Source organism: Trachemys scripta, chromosome 4 (assembly GCF_013100865.1).
Source record: "Trachemys scripta elegans isolate TJP31775 chromosome 4, CAS_Tse_1.0, whole genome shotgun sequence".
In the NCBI taxonomy this organism is placed as follows: domain Eukaryota; kingdom Metazoa; phylum Chordata; order Testudines; family Emydidae; genus Trachemys; species Trachemys scripta.
In genome coordinates, this window is record NC_048301.1 from 9,387,805 (window position 1) to 9,413,055 (window position 25,251).

The following is a 25,251-nucleotide window of genomic DNA, read 5'->3' on the forward strand; positions in this document are numbered from 1 at the left end:
GCCTCTGGGCCTAGCTGGGCCTAGCTACATCCACAACCCTTCTGGGGCATCTCTGGACCCGCTGCCTAGTACAGTAGTGGTGGCAGCACAAACAAGACTGTTGCCTGGCCAGCTGCTGCCGGCTGGGTGGAGGGCAAACTACAGAAACTCCTACACGACACTGTGGGGGTAGAAGCCTCAGCAGGCAGCCCCTCTGAACCTGACGGAGGAGCAGCCTGAGACCCCTAGAAGGGGTAGAAATGGGATGCTCTATGCTGGATGAGAACAGGAACAGGGGGTACAGACTACAGAACACACACCCCCGAAGAGGAACCCCAGAGCCTGTGGCGGTGAAGGGCAAAAACCCCACAGAGAAGCTGAACATCCCACATACTTGTGAGCCAAAGAAATGTTTCTGGTTACTCCTCAGAGTGATTCAGCTGTCCCCAGTGCCACCAATACTCAGGCTGTCCAGGATTGTCTGTCCTGCCGTCCCTTAGGAGCGATGATTTTAGAAATAACCCAGACCATCAAACTGCATCCATATCTCCCAGTCCAGGCACTTCACCATGTCACCGCATCCTGCTGATGAGCGGCAGAGCTCTGATTAAATATCAGCGTCTTGTCTCTGCCTGTGTGTGTCATACCCCGGGCCACATGGCAGGAAATGTTATCACAGCATAATTGAGCCACACGCAAAACCGAGATTAAATCTCGTGTTTGCTAAGGTAGATACTCTCTTACATCAGAGGGCCCTCACGTGAGTAGCCCTATTGATTTCAAGGGTAAACTGCAATAGCTCTATTGATCTTGAGGATACTACACCAGTTCACACTATCTGAGGTCCGCCGTGTGTAAAACCACCATGTTTTCCATGCAGTCAGTTGAAATCAGTTTGACTGCTTGCAGAAGCAGTGGTTGAAGGATCAGGCTCGTGGCTTGAAAACACTAATAGTTCATGACTAATCATCTGTAAAAAGGTAAACATATACACACACGTCCATTCAGAGACAGGTATAAATGTACATTATTACACCCAGGCCGTGGAACCGAGTGGAATTTGGAAAAACCTGGGTGTAACAGCTTCTGCAAATTCCCAGACCCAATTCATTTACAGTTCCTAGACACAAGTGCTTTCTGTCCTCAGATCCCATCCTGATCACAGCCTCCCACTTACCCTTCACTGCAAATAAAGTCTGCCTGGTATGAACGGGGAGGGGATAGCTCAGTGGTTTGAGCATTGGCCTGCTAAACCCAGGGTTGTGAGTTCAATCCTTGAGGGGACCATCGGGGGCAAAAATCAGTACTTGGTCCTGCTAGTGAAGGCAGGGGGCTGGACTCAATGACCTTTCAGGGTCCCTTCCAGTTCCATGAGATAGGTATATCTCCATATATTATTTCTGCCACCTGCACAAATAAAAGCTCCAAGGTGGATGGAGGGAATCAGAGGACTGGAAAGGACCTAGAGAGTTCATCTAGTCCAGTCCCCTGCACTCATGGCACAACCTGCAGCATGACCCGGGTCTAAAAGCAGGAGGAAACAAAAATACAAATAGAATAGCGGGAGGCTAAAGTGCAGAATGTGGGTCTGGATCTGGATTTCAAATATCCAAGATTCTGGCTCAGGGCCATTTGCAAAGTTAAAAGCCAGATCTCATAACATCTTATCTGCTTCTGTGTTAAATAGATGGGCAGGAGCAATATCTCTGTTGGGCTTCATGGCGCATCTGGCTCCTCTCCTTTTCGGGGTTATAGGGAGTTGTGCTTGGGGTAGGTTTTCTGGTGCTGTTTATTCCCTCAGGGTATATTATATTATGATGTAGAGGGTCTGAGAAGGCCCTGCTCAAGGAACCCATTGGGAAAAGGAAAAAGATATTAAATCTGAGGAGAACTGGCATGAAAAATGTAACTGTTTGATTTCTAACATCCTGATCTAAATGCAGTTCTTAGGCCAGGTCCTCAACTAGTATAAGTAGCAGGAGCTCCATTGACTTTACCGGCGTTATGCCAGTTTACACCAGACAACAGTCTGGCTCTTTGGTTTTCAAAACAATTGTTTAGGAAGGCTCCAAACCTGTATTCAGATCTTCCTGGGCAGAGAGCCCAGTCTAATGTACCACCCTTAAGTGCTTACCAGAGATGCGAACTGTGACGTTCTATACCATGGGGGAGCGCCCTGTAACCCTTGTATTCCCCATTTACATATCATTGTGATATTGCCTATAAAGCCTGCCATCTGAGGTATCATGGGAAAGATTATGACCTGCTGAAAGCCATTGTTCCATCTAAATATGTGTATCATTAACGCATATAAAATTATAAGAATTGTGTTGTATGGTTTTCACTAAAATATGCTGCAGGTTTGGGAAGTGCCCAGATACTAGCTCTCCAGAGACAATGACAAGAGAAGAGGTAACCAGCACCCAGGTGGGTGCTGAACAGACATCACCAGCAATTGTCCAGAATAGGCGTTACAATTCCATGACTCACTCACAGGAGACACGCCGGGGGTATTGCTTCACCTTGTGACTCAGCAATGCCCACCAGACATGCCTGGACTTGTGTTCTCCAAGCACACGGACTAAGAGTATAAAACGGAACACCGGGGCCCCATCCTTGGCCTTTTCTCCTTCCCCCACCTATGCTGCTAGCAACAAGGACGCTCAGAAGACTGAAGACTCCAACAGAGGAGACTGGCCCAAGTTTAAGAGACAAAGCTATATATTAAGGACTGTAAGATCCAGTGGGGTGATAACATTGCTTGATCTAAAAACTATCTAGTGTGATAAGAGTTAAGGTTTAGACTGCGTGCTTATATTTTATTTTATTTTATTTTGGTAACCACTCTGACTTTTTGCCTATCACTTAAAATCTATCCTTTGTAATCAATAAACTTGTTTCACTATTTATCTTCACCAGTGAATTTGCCCAACGTGTTTGGTAAATCTGTTCAGGTTACAAAGGCTGGTGTATATTCGCTTTCCATTGATGAAGGGGTGAACTAATTAATAAACTTGCATTGCTCAAGAAAGGGTCTTGAGCAGTGCAGGATGGTATATTCCTGAAGTACAAGGCTCGGAGCTGGGGGGATTTGGCTGGTGCCTTTCTCTGCATGATTTGTGAGTGGCTCTGGGAGCATTCATGCAATCTAGCTGGGTGTGGGGCTCCACATGCTGAGTGATAACAGGGCCTGGAGGAGTTTGCTGCTTGTCACTAGCAAAGCATTGGGAGAGACAGCCCAGGCTGGAGAGTTAAGGGGGCACAGCGGTCCCAGGCTGCACCCCCGGGATCCTGTTGTGACAAAGTGGAAATGTTCTTAATGTTTTCTCTGAATACTGTGTGGGTGCCTCAGTTTCCCCTATGCAGTTCTTAAGTATCTAGGTGGTGGGATAAGGTTGTGTGGTTGTTGCAGAGCCCTAGAGGGCCTGTGTGACGCTGTCTACACAGAGAATGGCCGACACCCTGTCTCCTGGCAACTGATGGCCTGGGCCCCTCCTCTGCAAAGGTGCCAACTGAAGGTGTTGGAGAACAAAGAGATCAGGTGACCTCCTCGCCCGGGAAAGAGACAAAGACCAGAGGAGGGGCTGGAGAGTTTCAGTTCGGAGCTGGCTGGGGAAATGGAGGGGGGCCAGACGGGGCTCTGGCCTCCCTGTCCCCAAGATGGACCTGACTGAGGGGTCCTGTTCTCGGTACCTACAAGCTCTGTTTTGGACTGTGTTCCTGTCATCTAATAACCCTTCTGTTTTACCAGCTGGCTGAGAGTCACGTCTGACTGCGGAGTTGGGGGTGCAGGGCCCAGTGAGAAAAGGGGATGCTGAATGCGCCGAGGTCAGACCCAGGAAGGTGGAAGCCGTGTGAGCTTCTTGCCCTGGAGACAGTCTGCTCACAGAGAGGGGGCTCCCCCAGAGTCCTGACTGGTTTCATATGGAGTAGTTCCGGAGCATCGCCCGGTGACTCCATGACACCTGTCATACCAACACTGGCCTTCTCCTGGGTCTATGAAGGCTTAAGACCATTTTGGATGCAGATACACACAGGGCAGTTTCTGAGGCATATGCCATATGGAAATTTCTCCAGGCACAGGACTTACATCTCTTGGGGAAACAGACGAAACGAGACCGTAAAAGCCAGATCTGCCTAGTCTCTTTGGTCCTCCTGCAACTGGCCTGTAAATGCATCGGCCTCCTGCGGATGACTGACTCAAGACCAACTTTGCCCAGCTGGCCAAACCTAACAAGTGATTTTCTACCACTGGAACAGCTACTGTTCCGTGGCAGGCATTAGCAGAGATTTCCGGGAGAAGATGCAACATTTGGGAGGTGACTCTTCTCCTGAGCAACTCCGCTGAAGTCGATGGAATTACACCAGTGTGGGTGAGAGGAGGATCAGACCCATAGACCCTTTCGAACAAATAAATGAGCGCAGTAAATTGTGGGCAACGCAGACACACCCGAATACCCCCTATCAATTTGTGACACCTGTGCCCTGCTTTGTGTTTTGCTCGAGAGTTACGGTTGCCTTTTCACTTTCGGTCACTTGCTGGACTAATAGGTTTGGGGTATTTATTTTTGTTCATCGTGTTCTTACTGCACGGTTTGTCAAAGAATCATTAAATAATTACATTCTGGTTTTGACTCATTTTGAGCGAGAAAGCACTAAATGGTCTTATAATGTCCCGAAACTGTCAACTTGATATATAGGGTTCTATTCAGCAGAAATTATATGCAGTTTCCATGCCACAAAAGCCGCACAAGGTCCTGGATCCAGCCAAAATATTCAGCAGAAAATTCTGCCAGGCCGCAGGGCCAATTATGCCAAGATGTGCAGGTGTATTTTGCAGAGAGCAGCTCAGGCTGGAGACATCATTAGATTACTCGTCTTCGCCCACCATGTTACACTAACGCTGAGTCACCTGAACCAAAACGTTACATGGCCTCAGAAGCTATTTATAAATTGTCAATGTTAATCCGGCCCAGAGATGCCCTGTCCTTTCATCTGCAGGTGCATGGAGCCCCTTTCCAACACTCTGGGAAAGAGATCCGTGCCCAGAACACTAATCTGACCTACAACTGGTGTACCTTGGCATAGCTCCATTGAAGTCTATGGAGCCACTTCCAGTCACACCAGCTGAGAATCTGGCCTTTTGAGTCTTTAGCATGCAGGCTTGCATTCATGGCTGTTTGCTAGAGCACCACTAGACCTGCTAACAGTGCAGCATGTCATTTGTCTGGGTAACTCATAGCTAAAGCTGGATTTTGCAGGACTGCAGATCACAGAAAGTGACATCTTTACCACAAGAAATTCCTCCCCGTGGCAAGTAATGGCAGATCGGAGGATTGCTGAGCGCCATTCGGAAGGATCCCTGGGTAATACCCACTGGATATGATGCCGTCAGCAAACAGCTCCATTCTGTAGCGTTCTCCATTTTTCATTCAACAGCCGGGATTTTTCCATGTGTGAAGGGGAAGGCACGTGTATCTGTGACTGCCCGGGGACCTCCAGATCCGAAAGTATGAGTTGCTAAAGACCCAAGGCTCCCCTAAGTAGAGCTGTAATGGACTCATATCCTCTGCAGATCTGTACAGAGGAGCTCCTATAAAAATACCCGCCCCACTGGGTTACGTAGCCTGTTAATAAAGCACAATGAAAATGGGTTCAAAAATCATTTTCTCATCCAACATCTTATTCGGCTCCATTCACAGAGCCTCTGTTGCCCTGCAAGTACATTTCATCCATTGGAAAGACACCAGGGGGAGTGGGGCTGAACATCCGAGGATGGTGTTATCCCTACCAAATTGTCCTCTCCATGGATAACCAATTCCTGAGATATCAGCTAGACAAATCTGCTATTCAAGGACTCTCAATGCTTTGGCTAGTAGGGGAAAGGGAAGGTTTCCCATGCAATCCCATGGTCTGTCAAATAATTTCTGCTCTCAGATTCTTTGTCACAAGTCCATTTTATGGGCGTTGCCAGAGAAAGAAGCCAAGCAAGCATCCATCGCATATTGCTCAATCCGTGAACACATTGCTTTCAAGCTACATTAGCTTCACCCAACACATTGCTGCAGATGGAGTCAATCACACCAGCATGTGACCTTTCCACCTTACAGGAGGTTGTACGTGTCAGTCCTGACTCCTGATGGAGATGAGACGTCACCCAGGACTTACCAAGGGGTGACATGGCATGAGTAGGTAGATGACCTGTGACCACAGTCAGGTTATAACATATGTGACTGTCCAGTTTCATGAGTCCTGGCACACGAGCTGGCATAGTTTATCCTTGGGCTATGTCTACACTACCCGCCTGAATCGGCGGGTAGAAATCGATCTCTCGGGGATCGAATTATCACGTCTCGTCGGGACGCGACATTCAATCCCCGAATCGACGCTTGTACTCGACTAGGGGAGGTAGGAGTAAGTGCCGTCAACGGGGGAGCCGCGGAGGTCGCTTTGCCACCGTCCTCACAGCGGGGTGAGTCGGCTCCGATACGTCGAATTCAGCTATGCTATTCGTGTAGCTGAATTTGCGTATCTTAAATCAAACCCCCCCCCCCCCAGTGAGGACGTAGCCAAGTTTTACCAAAGATGACATTGGCCCCTTGGAATCCCCCAGCTGAAATCTGGCCAGAAGCCTGAGGCTAACATCCCTGCAAGAACGGTGCTGGACTTTTTAAAAGCCACAAGTGGCCAAGATCACAGGACAGCGTCTTATCCCAGAGATCCCAAAGCTCTAAGGGAACCGCCAGCGGGAGCAAAGCTACCCCAGCACGTCTCTGCTACTGTGGCACAGGTGAGGGCAGGTGGGCAGAACATCACAGGAGTCAGATGCAGGAGCTACAATTTATGGGGGTCCTCCTGTGGGAGCAGCCAGGGAACTAGCTGACCCTGTGGGGGTTCTCCCTGTGGGGAGGGTGGCACTGTGGCTGCCTCCCACAGCTGTTTTGCTAGAGAAGGTCGCTTTAAAAGAATATCAGCCCAGGGTTCCCCAGGAGAGTGGAGGCTGCCCAAGGAAGGCACTGAATCAACGCAGCTCCTGACAGGCCTGGCCACACCCTCTCCTGGGCTGGCTCTGCCCACTTTGGATACATCTATCCTGCATTGTGAACTCGTGTCTGTGGGACCCGGGCCTGTGGGACTCCATGTATCCAAGCTGCCACTTGAGCATCCACACTACATTATAAACCTGGGTTTACAATTGCTGGACCCTGGTCCGCAATGCCCGACGCAGCAGTGCTAACGTGTCTATGCTGCACTACGCAGACCTTCTGACCCGTGGTGTAGTCCTGAATGGGCACTTGCCGGAATGCCCCTGCCATCATGACCTCGCACGTTCTAAAATGGCATCCTCCGTGCGGTGCGACCTCAAAATGGCATGCGCCATGCGGCAAAAGTGCCAGTACATGGTTTCACAGAGAGCCGGCCCCACTACACCATTGTTTTGGACTCAGGTCTGCAGCTTGCTCTGCGTCCACAATGACAGGGGGTTGGACCCAATACTCAGCGGGACCTAGGCTCTGACCCACCCCTTTAGCAGGGTCCTAGGTCCTGAGTACTTGCTGACCTGAGTCGGCCTGATTTGTGTGTGGATAGAAGGGGAATTTGGGCTCAAACCTGCGTCAGAGCCTGGGTTTAGTGTGCAGTGTAGACGTACCCTTTGGGGCTGCTCCAACTTGCTCCAGTCCCCTGGCACAGCGGGGGGGTTGCAGAATCGTACTCCGCCACATCCCTCCTGTTGGCAAACTTTCTGCCACTGGGGCTCTGGAGAGTGTGCTCTGCCAGAGGAATGTCAGGGATGAATGGAGCCCATTGGCTTCCAAACTCCTCTGCCCAACCAGAAGAGGGGAATGCACAAGCTGTCCAAAGTGGGGAACTGCAAAGAACAGAGAGAGCCTGAGTAGCCATCAGTGTGCCTTGGATGGCAGCAAAGCAAAACCAAGCAGCAGACATTTCCCTCGCCTCCGGGGAATTCGCCACTCCAGGGCAGAGTTTGAATTCATTTTGGAATAAGATCCTTGCTTTACAAATCAGGACCCTGCCCAGGCCAGGCCCCCATGTGCTAACTTTGGAAACATCCCGTCCTAGCTACTCGAAAAAGGGAGAACCTGAGGGACTGTGTGAGTAAAATGGACCTGGAAGCTGTGACTTCACACATGGCAATGGCTTCACTGAAAACATTTCCTGTAAACAGAGAAGATCCAGCCTGTTTCAGCTCAAAGTCACGTTTTCATTAAGGGCTTAAACTGATTCAAAAAGCATGTCAGGGGTTTGATCTCAAAACTCATTGACAGGTCTTTTCATAGACTCCAATAGGCTTTGGACTGGTTCATATCGGGGCGGGGGGGGGGGGGAGTGTCTTTCCAATATGCTTTGTACTGCGCCATATCAAGGGTCATTCCATACACTACAATGGGCTTTGGACCGGGCCATATCAGGGGTCTTTCCATAGACTCCAATGGGCCTTGGACTGGCTCTTATTGGGGGGTCTTTCCATACACTCCAATGGGCTTTGGACCGGGCCATATCAGGGGTCTTTCCATACACTCCAATGGGCCTTGGACCGGGCCATATCAGGGGTCTTTCCATAGACTCCAATGGGCCTTGGACTGGCTCTTATTGGGGGGTCTTTCCTTAGACTCCAATATGCTTTGGACCGGGCCATATCAGGGGTCTTTCCATACACTCCAATGGGCCTTGGACCGGGCCATATCAGGGGTCTTTCCATAGACTCCAATGGGCCTTGGACTGGGCCATATCAGGGGTTTTTCTGTACACGCCAATGGGCTTTGGACTGGTTCATATCAGGGGGTCTTTCCTTAGACTCCAATATGCTTTGGACCAGGCCATATCAGGGGTCTTTCCATACACTCCAATGGGCTTTGGGCTGGGCCCCTCTATTGGTCCCATCTGTATTCAAAACAACTTTCAGTTGTGTTTGACTTCATTTTACAGGCACATTAACACATTTCAGTCACGTAAAAATCTTCCGCTTTAAAAAAAAAAACCCTCAGCCATATAAAGTTGCTGTAACAAAGCTGTTTAGTACCAATTACATGCTGAATAATACAAAACACAGAGGGACAGATTGTGTGATGTGAGCCGTGAAATCACTCCTCGTGGAGCTAGGCACTACTCACCATAAGGAAGGGGTGCAGAATATAGGCTTAGGATCAAGATTTGATTAGACTACAGCCTACATATCTCCGCTTACTTGGATCTGTTTTTTTATTATTGTTCTTCTATAGATACCACAAAGGCAATTAACCTTGCAGCAAGCGCACAGCTGCACATGGGCAGCATGAACCCATCCTCCAGCTTGCAGGAGAGACACTCCTAACCAAAACCAGATTGGATTCCCGAATAGCTCCAACCTTATTTAAATCTCATGAAAACTACACACCTGTGTTTACACATTCCTGCTGCGAAGCCCTGCCCAGGGGATGACAGAGTTTGTTCCATCGCTCGGGAGCGAGGTTCTGCGGGCTTTCATGATGGGTTTCCCAGGTGGAGCTGCAGTCTGCGGAGCACATATCTGGCTAATGACAACAGGGTACTGAATTTGACTGATGGCGTTAACAATCACCTGGGCCAAGTTTGCTTAACTGGAATCAGTAAAACAATATTAAAAACACTTAGAGCATCGCTGGTCCTTTTCGTCTACAGATCGCAAAGCACTTGGAAAAGCACGATTTATTACTATACCCATTATTGCCAGTATGTTAACCCGGAGCTGAGCATTACTGGCCCACTTTTGCAAGTGGGAAAACAGAGGAATACAGACACTAAGTGACTTGGCCGCTTGTCTTTGGTAGCCCTGTTGGAAACTCATCTTGTTACTTCAGCATTCTTTCACCTAGACGGTATCTTTTGCTGAGTATATTGCAAAACATTTGTCACAGGCAAATACTATGCCCCAAACATTTTTTCATGTCTTTTGGCCGATAACAGCTAATCGAATGAAAAATACTAATTTTGCAAACGATCCTTTAGGATCGTCTATGACTGGGGCAGAGGCCAGCTTATTAATTGTCTTTCCAGGAGCACTGCTGTGCCTGTCCATGGATGCCTTTAAATAGCAGAGTAAATAGAAGCTACATAAGATTTATCTATATGCAGGCTCTCAAAAGAGTATCTAGAAATACCTGTTACTGCTTCAATACCTACAGAAACGGGAAGGGTTGGCATCTGTCTCGCAGCCCGTTCCCAGTAAGGACCTGAGCCTGGGTCGATTTAAATCAACAGAAAGCCTCCCACAGACTCCAATGGCCTTTGAATCAGGCCCTCAGGGACATGGTGTTGGCCACCCACTGAGGCTCCGCAGATGGAAATCCAGCCTTTAAGACCAATGAAATTCAGCTCAGTATTAGGATGCGTGGAATGCGCAGAATCTGTTGCAAGGCAAATTCTAAGGGCTGAACTCTTCACTCAGGTACTGAGGTAAATAGACCACCATGCCATGGGAACCCAAGAGCCAAATGTGGGGCTAGATGTTTGGTTTGGCTGTGGACTAGCTCGGTCCCCGGTCAGGACGCGCCGGTACCAGCACAGGGCAAAGCACGGCTCCTCCCCAGTGCAGGCCCAATGCTCTCAGGGCACTCAGACCAGCCTGGTGAGGGCGTTTAGTCTTCCCCTTTAAAAAACACACACACAGGAATGTAAAGGGGCAAATCCTCTCTCCTCCATGCACAGCAGGAAGGGCACTGGCCTGGGGGTGGCCGGAGTCCATGTAGCTGTTTGTGAATGTCGCTCCACACACGTACCAGGTGCATAACTGGGCCCTGTGTGGGTGAGGCGGGGCGGGGAGGGGGAGATAAAATCCCCCAGGCCAGGGCTCTGGATACTGTCATGTGGGATCCCTTCAGAGCAGATCCTTTGCCCACTCCCACTCCACCCTCTGCAGCAGCATTTGCTTGGCTGGTGTGGAGACCCATTCCAAAACATCGAGAGGTCCATGCCAGCTCTGCTCGCAGCCCCCCATAGGGCCCAGTGCAGTGCTTCCCTAGTCCAGGGGGCCTCACAATGGCCCTCCACACAGGGCCTCACCAGTTCCTGCCAGGCTTGCAAAACATTGTCCCACCAACTCACCCCACGCCCTCCCCAAATATTACAGGATCTGTCCCACCTTTCCAAAACCAGAAATCAACAGAGTCTCATCCCCCCATGCTCACACCCCAGCTCAAGTTCACAACTGGAGTTGGCAGTGATGCTCGGGCTACCACTGATAGGTCTAGGGCAAAACCCCTTCCAGCTGGTTTACCTCTGACTGAACAGGTCATCTGCTAAGCAGCCAGCATGACCTCTGGCCACACGAAGGGGCAGCTGAATAGCATGAGAGGCAGCACAGTGTGGTGGACAAAGCAAGAGACTCGTGCCAGGTCTGACACTGACTCCCTGTGTTATGAGACCCTTCATCAATGGCATGATATATGAAATCACAGTCCGTTTGCAATGGGAGGCATTTATGAAAGAGAACAGTTACAAACAAACAGGCTTCCACACCCAGATCGAGTTCCAGCTTTGTCCCCCTTGTTAACCAGGGGCCGAACCATATCTGCAACTCTATGCATCACACAGAGATTTCTAATGGCTGAATCATATATTACAAATAAACATATCATTACAATCAGTTGAGAAAAAGGGCTGTGCTGGTTAAAAAATTGAGCTGGTATAGAGGGAAAGTGAAGGCACCAGTAAAAAATAAAATATAACAAATGGAAGAAAGAGGAAGCTGATAGTAATGAATATAAATCTGAAGTTAGGAACTGTAGAAAGTTGATAAGGGAAGCCAAGGGACACAAGGCTAAATCTATGGCCAGAAGAGTTAAAGACAATAAGAAGGAGTGTTTTAAATATATTAGGATCAAAAAGAATACTCACAATTGTATTGGTCCAGATAACTTGCATCCAAGAATTTTAAAAGAGTTGGCTGAGGAGCTCATTGGACTGTTAATGTTGAATTTCAGTAAGTCTTGGAGCACTGAGGAAGTTCCAGAAGACAGCTAATGTTGTGCCAATTTTTAAAAAGGATAAACAGTATAGCAGGATAATTACAGGCCTGTCAGTCTGACATCGATCCCGGGCAAGATAATGAAGCGACTGGGTATGGGACTTGATTAACAGAGAACGAAACCAGGGTAATATAATGAATGCACATCATCAACATGGGTGTATAGAAATAGATCCTGTCAAACTACTTAATGTTTTTTTTTATGAGATTACAAGTTTGGTTAATAAAGGTAATAGTGTTGATGTAATATACTTAGACTTCTGAAAGGCGTTTGACTTGGTACCACACATTTTGATTAAAAAACTAGAACAATATAAACTTAACATGGCACACGTTAAATGGATTAAAAACTAGCCAACTGATAAGTCTCAAAACAGAACTGTGAATGGGGAATTGTCATGAAGCAAGTGTGTTTCCAGTGGGGTTCCCTGGGGATCAGTTCTTGATCTTATGCTATTTAACATCTTTATCAATCACCTAGAAGAAGATATAAAATCATCATTAATTAAGTTTGCAATTGACACAAAAATTGGGGGAACGGTAAATAATGAAAAAGACAAGGTCACTGATTCGGAGAAATCTAGATCGCTTAGTAAACTGGGCACAATCAACCAATATGCATTTTAATACAGCTAAATGTAAATGCGTACCTCTATAAACAAAGAATGTTGGACATACCTACAGGATGGGAGACTCTATCTGGGAAGCAGGGACTCTGAAAAAGATTTGGGGATCATGGTGGATAATCAGCTGAACATAGCTCCCAGTGTGAAGCTGTGGCCAAAACACCTAATGCGATCCTGGGGTGCATAAACAGGACAATCTTGAGTAGGAGCAGAGAGGTTATGTTACCTCTGTATTTGGCACTAGTGCGACCGCTGTTGGAATCCCGTGTCCAGTTCTGGTGCCCACAATTCAAGAAGGATGTTGATAAATTGGAGAGGGCTCGGAAAAGAGCCACGTGAATGATTAATGGATTAGAAAAACCTGCCTTATAGGGATAGATTTAAGGAGCTCAATATATTTAGCTTAACAAAGAGAAGGGGTGACTTGATTACAGTCTGTAAGTACCTACAAGGGGAACAAATATTTAATAATGGGCTCTTCAATCTAGCAGTGAAAGGTATAACATGATCCAATGGCTGGAAGTTGAAGCTAGATAAATTCAGACTGGAAATAAGGTGTACATTTTTAACAGCAAGGGTAATTAACCATTGGGACGATTTACCAAGAGTCATGGTGGATTCTCCATCACTGCCAATTGTTAAATCAAGATTGGAGGTTTTTCTAAAAGCTCTGCTCTAGGGATTATTTGGGGGAGGTTCTATGGCCTGGGTTATAGAGGAGGTCAGACTAGATGACACAATGATCCCTTCTGGCCTTAGCATCTATGAATCCATAAGGTCCTACCATCTATTTCATGGAGGGCAAACTGTCTGATGAAAGGACAGTAGAGAAAAATACTTGGTTGGCTGTGAGATTTTCTGAGCTCTCTCCCCTGGATTTTACCACTCAGAGAAACAGTCAGGCCCATTGCTGGCTTTTATTAAGTTCATATTAATTATATTCTATTATAGGAGGTCATGCATCCCAGCATCTCCTGTATCTGTGCATGCCGCTTTATTCTTCGCTATGCCCCTAGTCCGTTCAGCAAACCCTCAAAGATTTTCAGGGTCTATCCATTATTAGACTCTGTTCATACAGGCCCTTCCTTTCTCCCCTCCCCCCAAACAAGATCTATAATCAATTTAGCATGCCTTAGCTAATCTCGGCATGAAGGATTTTACTTATTTTAGTATTAAATAACAGGTGTTCATTACAGTTTAGACAAAACGAACAAAGCCAATAAAAGCAACGTCAAGTGCCTACTGTCCTCCATATAATTTAATATGTAAAACAGTGCAGACTGTTTCAAGTTATTACTTCATAACATATAATCTCATGTTACTGGAGGGAGAGGTGAGGGACAAGTGGATTAGTTGAAAAAGCACTCGCTTTTTGCCTGTGGGACTCTGGGCTGAGCCTAGACTTACGTTGTAACTGACAAGGGGTTTGTGGTCGCATTTCAACCAGGAGAAGAGTAATTCGTGTTACAGAACTAAATCACTTAAGAGTGAGATTATCCAATGAAGAAAGGCCAAAGCTAAAACAAGAATGAGCTAATGCCTTTCTTCCCTTTCTCCTGTGAAAACAGTATTACAACAACTGAGGGAATGGTTCACTGAGAACCCAAAAGCATAATCCCTAATGTACAGTGGGACCTGCAGAGAATTCCTCAGCTCCTGCCCTCGAGATTATAGAATAGTATCGCTCCCTCTGCTTTGTTATAGCTCCTGGCTGACAACAGAGGTGGAGTGTTACCTTATGTCAGCTCCCTGACCCTCCTGAAACTCAAAAGGACTCGAGGGACTGTGATTCTGCCAGGCAGCTCACCCTGGGGAGAGAAGGTGGTAGGGTGGCCCTTGGATATCCCTGAAGAGGCCACACAGACTCAAGGATGTGTGTGTTGTAGAGAAACTGGAGCTGATCAGGCCACTGGGATCCCAAATTTAAGATACAAATGACAGTGTTTAGGCATATCCATCAAATGTTTAATTTGCCAGTTGCTGCTTTTCTCGGCAGCGTAAGTTAACCTTGGTAAGAACTCCAGTGTAACCTCAGACCTGCCCCGTTCATCTCCTGACTTTGGAATAGCGTCAGCATGTGAGAAACTTATCTGCATTTTCCATCCATTTCCTGTATCTGCTACAGGGTGTGCAAGATTGGATCTGCCTATGGGATGGTGAAGCCCCAGAAAGTGGTGTGGTTTGGACAAATAAAAAGGCAGGAGAAGCCAAATTCATAAATGTGGCCTATGCCACCATCTGAAAGGAGGAGGATCTGGAGGTAGTGCATGAAGTATATATTACAGCCAACCCACTGTGCATGTGAGTTTATATAAATATGACCCTTCTCCTGTCCACATGATAAGTGTATCAATGGATCTGTATGGGTAGTTAGAACCAGCTTTCCTCACCTCTCTGAGACATTACTGGGAAAGCCATCTAGTCAGGGTGCCTTTCTCTTGCAAAATCCTACAGGTGTTGACTTTCAGTTGTTCAAAACTTTCCTTCGGCCATCAGTGTCTCATATACAAGTGTATTTTGTTAGCTGTAGGATGATGCCTCAGCTAGATATATACACAACAAGGGAATACCTCCCAGCCTATAATCAAAGCGTGGAGATGGTTCTCCTGAAACAGTGAGCGTTAGAACGAGTATGGATGAACCGCCAAGAATGCAAGACACAGTCCATTTTCTTGCCCATGATACGTAATGAAAAGATTATTGGAAATCCTGTTTGCTCCTCAGAATCCAGAACTTGGCAAACTTCAGGGGGAAAGAAACATGGAAGGATACAACAACTTACGGGCCCAATTTGAAGACCCTTCCCACGACCCCATCTGCACGTGAAAATGAAAGAGCAAAATGTGATGCAATTTCAACTGTCTTTATTTTACATGGAAATCCAATTATGCTGAGGTTAAGTTTGTGAATCATCAAAAGGGGAGATTCAAGAACAAAACAGCTAAGCCACTTCACTGGGGCTTAAGAGCTCAGGATTCAATTCCTGACTCTGCCAAAATCTCCCAGTGTGACTCGGCAAAATCACTTCCTCTCTCTATGCCTCAGTTTCCCCACTGTAAGATGGGGTGATAACACTTCCTTTTGCCCACACTTTGTCTTATCGATGAGCGTGTAAGCTCTTTGGAGGCAGGGCCTGGGTCTTACTATGTGTTTGTACAACACCTAACAAAAAGGTGTCCCAATTTAGCTGGGGACTCCAGGCATTTCCGTAACACAATTACTAACGTAAAATAAAGAGCACAAAGCGATGGTTACTTGAAGAAGTCAATTTTTCAAGCCATCACAGCTGAAGCGTGCTAATAAATACCAGGAAAAAACAAAATTGGTTGTTTCAGCGTTGCAGAGAAAATGAAAAGTGCCCAAACCAGCACCTGCTAGTTCTGTTGGACAGCCTGAGCGTCCCTCCCTGTATAGTAATGTGCAAACCTCTGCATTTCTTTTCAAACAAATTTACATTGGTGAAACTAATTTACAAAGCCTCATTCCCTTTAGGTAGGAGGCACAAGTGAAGCCTGGCTGTGTGACGAGTTCTCCTCAGTTGCTACATAGCAATTGCAGTATCTTTTCCTAAAACTATGCTGGGAAATTTGACTTGCAGGCAAATTTTTGCATGCAAAAAAATCTACCAAAAAGTTCTAAGGGGCCTGAAAACCAGGAGAACTTGATCTGTGAAGGTTCTACAGCGGCAATATAGTCAGAGCAAGAGTAAGGTTGGCAATTTTGGTTGGACATATTCCTGGAGGGTTCATCGCATGACATAATCAATAATTAAAGATTAGCCTTTAATTCCTGGAGACTCCAGGACGATCCTGGAGGGTTGGCAACCCTAAGCAAGAGGCTGAGTGCACCATGGAGGATGGGGGATCGCAAGAAGGAAGAGATCCATCTCATGGCAGTCAGGTTTGAAGTCTTATTTCCCTATGGCAGCTCAGACTCTTGTGGTTGGGGGCTGAGCCCCATAACCTCTCAGATCCCTCCCCTTTGAATAAGCCCGAGTTAAGGATGGTCAGACTGACCACTCCCTCTCTCACCCCATAAACTGTTCTGCAAGAGGAGAGCACTGAGGAGAACGTTATTACCACGAGCCAGGCAGAGCTCACCATCGACAGGCCTTAAAATCACTATTGACAACTCAGTTGAAATCATGCAGGATTATTAGCCTCTGTGCGTTCTGCCCTCCCCTCGTTATCCCCACTTGCTATAAAGAGGAGAACAGCGCACGCAATGGAGGGGCCATCCAGCTCGCTCCTGTCATTATTACATTTCAATAATGCTTACAGGCCCCGTCAAAAATCAAGGCCCTCTTGTGTTAGGCCCAAACACAGAGTAAAGGGTGAGCCCCGACCATTTGTAGCAGGGGCGCTCTCTGTTCAATACCCTGCATTTCAGTTACCGGGAGAAGCCAAAAAACAATCCCCTGAACAGTGCTATGGACTGTTTGAATCAATAATCAACCTCCACTTCCACCTCTTTTTTTCAAACTTCAGTTCAAATCACTGCATTTTGGGGAGAATGAGGAGGATTAAATTTGCTATAAATTCTCTCAGAGCCTCATGCTATTCAAATCCCTGAATTAAATCCACTCAAAGTCGAGGCCTTGCTCTGCTAGCCGTCATAAAGAAAGCATTCAATCACTATGAAGTAAGTCAGATCTGCAGAAAATACATCCCAGATCCGTGGGCTTTATGACAGGCACACAACAGATGCATATGAAAAATGTTATACTTGCAGATAAAGCTAACACGGAGTAAGTGCTTAAGGTCCAAATAGCATTCCGGCATCTCTCAACCGATGTGAGCAAGGTTAGTGTCTATTGTTAATTAGCTAAGACAAACGTAAAGCAGCATGCCTATGTCAGGGGGCACTCAGCAGAAACCTTTGCACTAACTTCAAGGAGAGCAGGGTTGAAACCCATTTGTGTTGTGCTAAACATGTGCCTAAAACAGTGTAATAATCTTCCATTTTAATTCCTCTTAAAAACCTGGGTCTCCCTGCACCGGAGTGTAATTCACAATCCCCTGTATGAAGCAGTGTCCTTTAGCCAGGTAACATTGTTCTGATCACCAGCAACGGCACTTCTAGGGTGACAGCAAGTGTGAAAAATTGGGACGGGGGGGGGGGGTAATAGGAGCCTATATAAGAAAAAGACCCAAAAATCAGGACTGACCCTATAAAATTGGGACATCTGGTCATCCTACCTGTATCACACTGACGTGAATGACATTTCCATTGGCATCAGTGGTACAAGGAGGGCCTGAAATATCTTTCGCTAACATAGGCCCTCATCCTGCAGTCTTTTTTCAGGATCCCCGCTATCTTCAGACACAACTTTGGATTGTTGGATTGTTTTCCTATATCTATGATAGACAGACATCTAGTGCTATTGTAGCCGTGTTGATCCCAGGATATTAGACAGACAAGGTGGGTGCGGTGATATCTTTTATTGGACCAACTTCTGTTGGTGAGTGGGACAAGCTTTCAAGCCACACACAGCTCTTGCCAGACCGGAAGAGCACTTGCGGAAGCTAGAAAGCTTGTCTCTCTCTCTCACCAACAGAAGTTAGTCCAGTGAAAGAAATGACCTCACCCGCCTTGTCAGACAGATAGATAGATATTGGAATTCACCCACATATTATGCATTAAAATCCGCTACGTGTTTATAATAGAAGTTGTGCACTACGTCTAAAAATGCTTCATGGCTCTCTGGCTATTTTACCATTGCTTGTTATAACAGTGTGTGGGGCAAACATGCCCTTGAAGGTTTTGCAACCCAACCATTACAGGGCAATGCGAGGGCAGCAGAGAGACCAAGGGAAACCCACTAGAAATAAAGGGCTGCAAAAAGCATAACACGTTAGGTGCATAATCGGGCGCTTTGCTCCAGCGGCCTCCCTGGAGTGCTCACCACCTGTGAGATGAAGCAGGTGCACCATTCAGTGCAGGCCCAATGCCCTCATTTGCACCAGTTACATGCACAAAAAAAAAAAAGCATGAACGCAGACAAACTGGCTTTTATAACCCTTACCATGTTAACCACCTACATCCCCTCCCTATGCTGCAAACACTGGGTGCCGCTTACCTGTACTAGGGGGAGCATTCCCCTTGCCTGCCATGCTCCCAGGACAACTGGCCCTAGTGAGGTTCAGCAGGTGGATAAGTGTGGGCCTAAAAAGGCATTTTAAAAAACCCAACAGTGATGGGGAATTTTTAAACCAGCGCAACGCCCTCCTCCCCTCCCGCTCAGAAGCTCTCTCTTGCCAAGCGGGGCTTGTCCTGCACGGTGCTCCTGGGCCGGCTCTGGAGGCCAATCCCCCGGGGCCCCGGCCCAGCCGGGGTTATCTCCAGCGGCGCAGATCAGTGGAGCGGGCTGTAATTGCCCTGTCAGCCAGCTGCAAGGCGCTTCCCCCCGGAGCTTCTGCCACTTCCAAATGAAATTCTTTCTTGGGCAGGGCCCTGCCTGCTCCGCCGCAGCCATCAAAGCGCAAACAGCAGGTCGCCGCTGCCCCGGGCCATGGGTCTCCCGGCTCAAGACAGGAATGAGAGTGGGGGGGCGGGGGGGGGGCACCAAAAAGAGCCTCCTGGAGGCCAGCGCCGCGTCCTGGCTCGCAGCCAGGCTCCCCGGGGAGCGCCCCTACCCGCCCCCCCGCCTGCGGGAGCCAGTCCAGCCAGTCGGGCTAAGGGTCTCCCTGGTTGGGCTGCAGGGGACCGGGCCAGGCTGGCTAGCGGGGAAAGACGCTGCAGGACCGGGGGGCTGCTGCAGGGCAGAGCCCCCTCACCTGCCCGGTAACAAGGAGCGATGGCTGCACGCTCCGGTCCGGGCTGGGGGCGGGGGCAATCGGGCTGGCTGGGGGGTGGGTGAGTGGGGGGGGGGGGGGGGGGGGGCCCGTTCAGCCACCCAGCTCCAAGCGATCGCTGCAGCGGCTCGGCCAGTGTCTCTGCGCGCTGGCAGCAGATGACTTGGTGCGGGGAGGGGGAGAGAAGGTGCAAAGCATCTGGATGGACTAGTCCCGGGCCTCCCTCTGCTAGCCCTGGTGGCTCTCAGATCCCGGGGTATTAGTCCGGGGCGGTGCTGAAGCATCCCCCCCCCCCCCCGCATGCAGAATCCCCCCGGGGCTGGCCCGAGTGGCGAGCAGGCTTGCAAGGGTTAAGGGGGCCGCTGGCCTTTGTTTCCCAAGCAGCACGAAGGGCCGGGCCGCTAACGAGGTAAATGCAATTCGCAGGATTTCACGGTAAATTCCCCAGCCCCCAGAGCTGGCTGCACAAACAAGCCGCGTTATCCGGTCCTGACAAGCCGCCAGCCAGGCTTGGGGGAGCGGGAGCAGCTGAGCAGCGAGTGGGACCCGCGCCTGGGGGAATTAGTTCAAGTCCTACGAGTTGCTGGCTGGGAAGCAGGCACCGCCGGGGGTGCAGGGCCCGATCGCTCCGGATCGGCCCCTGCGAGACCCAGACGCCGAAAGCAAAGGGGGGCCGCGGGGCAAAGCACCTCTTCGCGGGGCGTTTTCCAGCGCGATCGCCCTGGCCTACTCGCGGCTCTGATCTGGCCTCTCCACCTGCCCTCCCCGGGGAGCTGAGGGGTTGGCAGCCTGGGTTGGTTGCTTTCCACTCAGCTGCCCGCTTCGGCAGGCTGGAGAACAACAGCGCCCCGTGCATCCCCCTTGTCCCTTTCCCCGAGGATACCTCCCCCCCTCCGCCTGCTGCAAACTGACCCGAGCTTGCAAAGAAACCCCCGCCGGAGCCGGGTGACGGCGCGGGCCGGGAAGGGGGAATCCCCTGGAGTCAAAGCGACAGCCCCCCCCGCGCCTGCACTCCTGCGAACCCGAGAATTTGAAATGCATCCTCCTCCCCTTCCCCGCTGGGCAGGACCAGCCGCAGGTGGGCGTTAGCATAACCCATAGGGAACTGCTTCAGAGGTTTTGGAGGGGGGGAGGCATCGTAATTGGGAGATTTGGTCTTCAAAGGCTCATGCAAACCTTCCAAGAAAGTCTCCAGAACCGCCTCCCCCCTCTTTTCCTTCCCCACCCCCCTCCAGAACAAAATGCGAATCGCTTTGAACACTTTGGGGGGGGGGGAGGCATCAAACTCCCCGCCGGTTTAGCATAACCCCTCAGGTAACTCCGCCCCGCTTTTCACATGCAGTTTTGCAAACGCTTCCCGCGGGTTAGCAAGTCCAGTGTCACTCCCCGGGGCTGGCCCCGCCTGACAAGCCCGAGGTCCCGGGGGTTCCCCGCCCCCCGCTGCCCTGCGCTGCCAAGAACCAGAAGGAGAACATTTAAAATTAACACAGATCCTGCGCCGAGCCCCGCCCCAGCCTGCCCCCCTAAGGCGCCAGACACAGGAGATGCCTTTTACCTTTAAAATAATGACTCGCTTTATTTTTTTCTTTTAATATGTCGTTATAAATATATTTTGTCAAAATATAGGATCATTATTGTCAAACCATTTGCACGTAAAGTCATAAATAAGGTCAAGGTGAACGTTTAGTTTAGATCAGGGTCCAGCTGGAAGAAGCAGTCCTGGGGTGCGGGGGGGTGTCAGGGTTTTTAACGGCACCCGCACCCCTCCACCACCATCTCCTGGTAGTTTTTCAGGACCACTTTGTCATACTCGTCCAGGTAGAGCATGGAGATGGCGCTCAGCTCCGTGGGCACGCAGCAGGCCTTGGGGATGCTGGCGTTGACGGAGTTCACCAGGGTTTGCACGATGGCGTGGTTGGTGGAGTTGAGGTGGTCGGCCAAAGGGAAGGGGCAGTCCCCGTGGCAGTAAAAGGCCTGGTAGCCCGGGGGGGCCACGATCCAGTCGTTCCAGCCCACGTCGCTGAAATCCACATAGAGCGCGTGGCGTCGACAGTTTTTTTTGTTCTTGCGGGGCCGCTGGTGCTTGGCGCTGCGGCGGGCCCGGCGGGTCAGTGCGTGGCCCCTGCCGTCGTGGCTGAAAGTGACCAGCAGCGGCCTCAGCTGGGCCCAGTCCCCGTCTCCTTGAGGTAAAGATCGGCTAATCCTGACGTGGTTCCCGGGGCCCGCGGGGGCCGGGGACAGCGGGGTCACCTCCACCGCCAGCCCGTGGTTGGGCTGCCTGTCCTGGGTCCAGCGGAGGACGGCGGGGCTCACGTCGAAGCTCTCCCACCGGGACACGTTGTGATGCACCAGCCGCGTGTCCAGCAGCCGCGTGATCACTTGCCCGCGGGCCGGCGGGGGCTTCATCACTTCGTAGATGTTGATCCGGTGCGAGCCCCGTTCCCACGCGGGGCTCCGCGCTTCCAGCTGCTCCCGGTACAGCCGCAGCTCGGCCGAGGTGATCACCTCGTTCTCCGGCACGCTGCTGAGGTTGAAGAGGAAGCGAACGCGGGGGGTGTCGCTGGGCCCGGGGAGGTTCTCCAGATGTTCTGCAAAAACCAAGCGTGTGAACGTTTGGGGGCCCCGAGACACGGCGCCAGGTGAGTCGGGACACACCGCTTCACCTGTCCCTAGCCCCGCACAGAGAGAGACCAGCCCTCCTGGGCAATTTCCCCGGATGCCTCCAAAATGCAAAGCAGCGACCTTCCCCCCGGCTCCCCAACGCATCATCTCCACGTCTACCCAGCTCCTGCCCCGGAATCCCGCTTCACCACCACGGGCCTGAGTCCTACGGATCTACAGACGGGGGAGTTTTAAAACAAAGTTTCTTTAAAACACTCCCCCCCCCCCCCAAGGATCTTGCTCACAAACTGCCCAGCGATTGGGAAACAGAGAGCCCTGCCTTGTTGATCCCACTACTGGGGGGCGGGGGGGAGGGTTGAATTCCGACACAGCAATGATGCTGGTGGATTAATAGCTCCGCTTGACTTTGGAAAAGAAACATCCGCTACGAAACATTTGGATCAGATTACAAGGCCCCATTGAACGAACCTCACAAACACGCTGTTGTCGGGATTCAATTCGAGGAGTTTTTTTTTATTTTCTTTCTTTAAAAAATAAGAGCCCAAGCGGGCAGCGATCGCGTTGAGATTTCAAAACAAACACACACGGGACGCGCTTGGGAGGGCTCTCGGTTACTCCGGAGTGAGTTCCGTGGGGGGACACGGGTTCAAACCCGGAGTGGCTGGAGCCCTGGTGAGAGAGCCCTTCACAAACACGGGTCCAGTTCCATCTCAGCGCAGGATGCTGGAAAATACAGCCGCGGGACTAGCCCGGGCCAGCGGGCTGGGGGAGTCCGCCTGCCGCCGAGGGCTCTGCCTGGGAGTCTCCAAATCCCGATCGCTTCCCGACGCCCCCCCCGCCCCCGAACTGCGGCACTGACCTTCATGGTGGAAACTCCTCACGGTGTTGGCCCGGCTAGTGGATCTCTCGGGATACCGCAGGCTGATGTCCTGCAGGCTTTCCTCCTCTTCCCCGGACTGCAGCCGATAGAGATCCAGCATGTACGCGGGGATGACGGCTGCTTTGCTGGGCTGGGGCCGCCTGCGGAGCCCGAACATCTGCAGCAAACTCGCCTCGAAACCCCGCAAGAGTTCATGGCTTTGCCCGGAGCGGCGTCCAGATCCTCCTTGAGCCTGGAGTTCTCCAACTTTCTTCCTCCCCGTCTCGGGTATCAAACTGGCATGGTTAGTACCTCCTAGCAGAACTTGGCATAACAGAATGACCATCAGCATTCGGTTACCAGGAATCATGGTGTCTCTGGGGTTTCAAAAAAACGCAACAACAAACAAGGAGGGTCAAGATTAAAAACAGCCACCCACCCACCCCCTCCCCCCAAAACCCGAGCCAGCAGCGGCTGCCGCAGCAAACGCGACTCGGAGGCAAAGGGATCGCCTGGAATTGACTCGCTGGAACTTGTTTGCAGTCCAAGAGCCCCCACAATCAGATAGCCGCTATCCGGCTCATCTGGCCGGTCCCTGCTATCTTAGCCAGGATCTCCGCCTAACTTCTTTCAAGAATAAACAGTGAACATTGGGCTTCGGTGGAATTTCTCCTCTCTCCCTTCCGCCTTCTCCCCAGCCCAACGGATCGCTGAAGTGCAGCTGATCAGGGGCCGGTGGAAGGGGGGGGGGGGGGTCTCCAGGAGCATGGATCCCAGTGCAAGGGGTGGGGGGGGTTGCACCGAATCAACTTGGCCCCTTGTCTTATTTTGCCGGCGCTGTGTGGCTCCAGCTTTGCCGCGGCCTTCAAGGGGTTTGGAGAAAGGAGACAACACGCCGGAGAGAGAGGAGGGGGGCAAGTCACTTGGCTCTGGGGTCACTGCAAAGATAAGGCAGAGAGAGCTTGAAAAGTGCCCGGTCTGTTAGCAGCAGCGCCTGGGAGGGGGGTGGCACGTTGCGGTCCCCGGGAGCCAGGGGAGAGCCGAACGGGACTGACACCCCTTCCAAGCCCAGGGAGCAGGAGGAGAAGGAGAAGGGGCTACTCACTGACAGAAAACAAGGCATGGGAAAACAGTCCATGATTCTTGCCAGCCAATCTGGAACAAACGGGTGGAAAAGCGCAGGGGCTCGGAGGCGCTTGGCTGCCGGGGCCGGGACTGCGGAGCGGCTCCTAAAATGAATATTTGAATCCAATGAGCCTCCAAAGCGGACTGGCTCTGTTTTTCTTCCAGCCCATGAGAGTCACGTGGGCCCAAGTCACTCCTTGCACCGCTTGTCCGTCACAGCCAGGCACCGCCCACTGGGGCTCCAAAAGGGATGTCCCGCCCCTCCGCCCCTGTCAATCTCCTGGCTTGGAGAAACCTCCTCTTGCCAAGGGGCAGGGGCAGGCCTGGTCCTGGCCCGACTGACATCCCCTGGGTGGGGGTTGAGGGTGACTTCAGGGGGAGCGGGCTTTGAACGGGAGACCCGCCTTTGCCTTGCACTTGCCCCGACCCTTTGTGCCTAGCACTGCAATGCCCGAGCAACTGCCCTCCCAGCCCCACCGCACCAGAGCCCCCCTGCCCGCAGCCCAGCCGCTCCTCCCCTGCATGCCCGCTCTCACGCCCCGCATCCTGGAACGACGCCTGTGAGTGACTGAGACCCAGGCGCGACCCGCCTTGCCCAGCAGGTCTCCCTTCCCCTCTAGATCAAGTAACCCCCCACCCCCCTCCATTGAGCGCACGTTTCCCCAAGCGTTACACCTCTGGGGCAAAATAACCCTTGCAAAAGGTCCAGACACATGGAGGACAACCCTTGTTTTCCCTAGCCTGCAAGAACCTTCCCAGCATTGAGTTAGATGGGCGGGGTCACTCAAATCCTGATCAGAGGGGTAGCCGTGTTAGTCTGAATCTGTAAAAAGCAACAGAGGGTCCTGTGGCACCTTTAAGACTAATAGAAGTATTGGGAGCATAAGCTTTGGTGGGTAAGAACCTCACTTCTTCTTGCAGCTGAAGAAGTGAGGTTCTTACCCAGGAAAGCTTATGCTCCCAATACTTCTGTTAGTCTCTAAGGTGCCACAGGACCCTCTGTTGCTTTTTTCAAATCCTGATGTTAACAAACCATCGGAAGGATTTGCGAATAGGGCAGAGGCCTGTTGTGCTGGGATTAGAGCTCCCGCCTGAGTTTAAAAACACAACACAAGCCCACGAATAAAACATGGTCAATTGCATCAGCGCCATAAAACCTCGGAGAAAACGCACGGCGCGTTGCCTAAAGCTGAGCTCCCCATCTGAGCGATGGGGCCCTGGGAAAATCATCTTCGCTTCTAG

General features: G+C 50.5%; 1 protein-coding gene across 1 annotated transcript; it reads right to left on the reverse strand.

Annotated features, from left to right (window-relative positions):
• Positions 1–20,952: 20,952 nt before the first annotated feature.
• On the reverse strand, positions 20,953–24,199 carry BMP4 (bone morphogenetic protein 4). Its single transcript, XM_034769793.1, has 3 exons — positions 23,990–24,199; positions 22,885–23,261; positions 20,953–21,991 (listed from the first exon to the last, which is right to left on the reverse strand). The coding sequence occupies exons 2-3, from the start codon at positions 23,252–23,254 to the stop codon at positions 21,150–21,152; spliced, it is 1,212 nt and encodes a 403-aa protein (XP_034625684.1). The 5' UTR covers positions 23,255–23,261; positions 23,990–24,199; the 3' UTR covers positions 20,953–21,149.
• Positions 24,200–25,251: the final 1,052 nt, after the last annotated feature.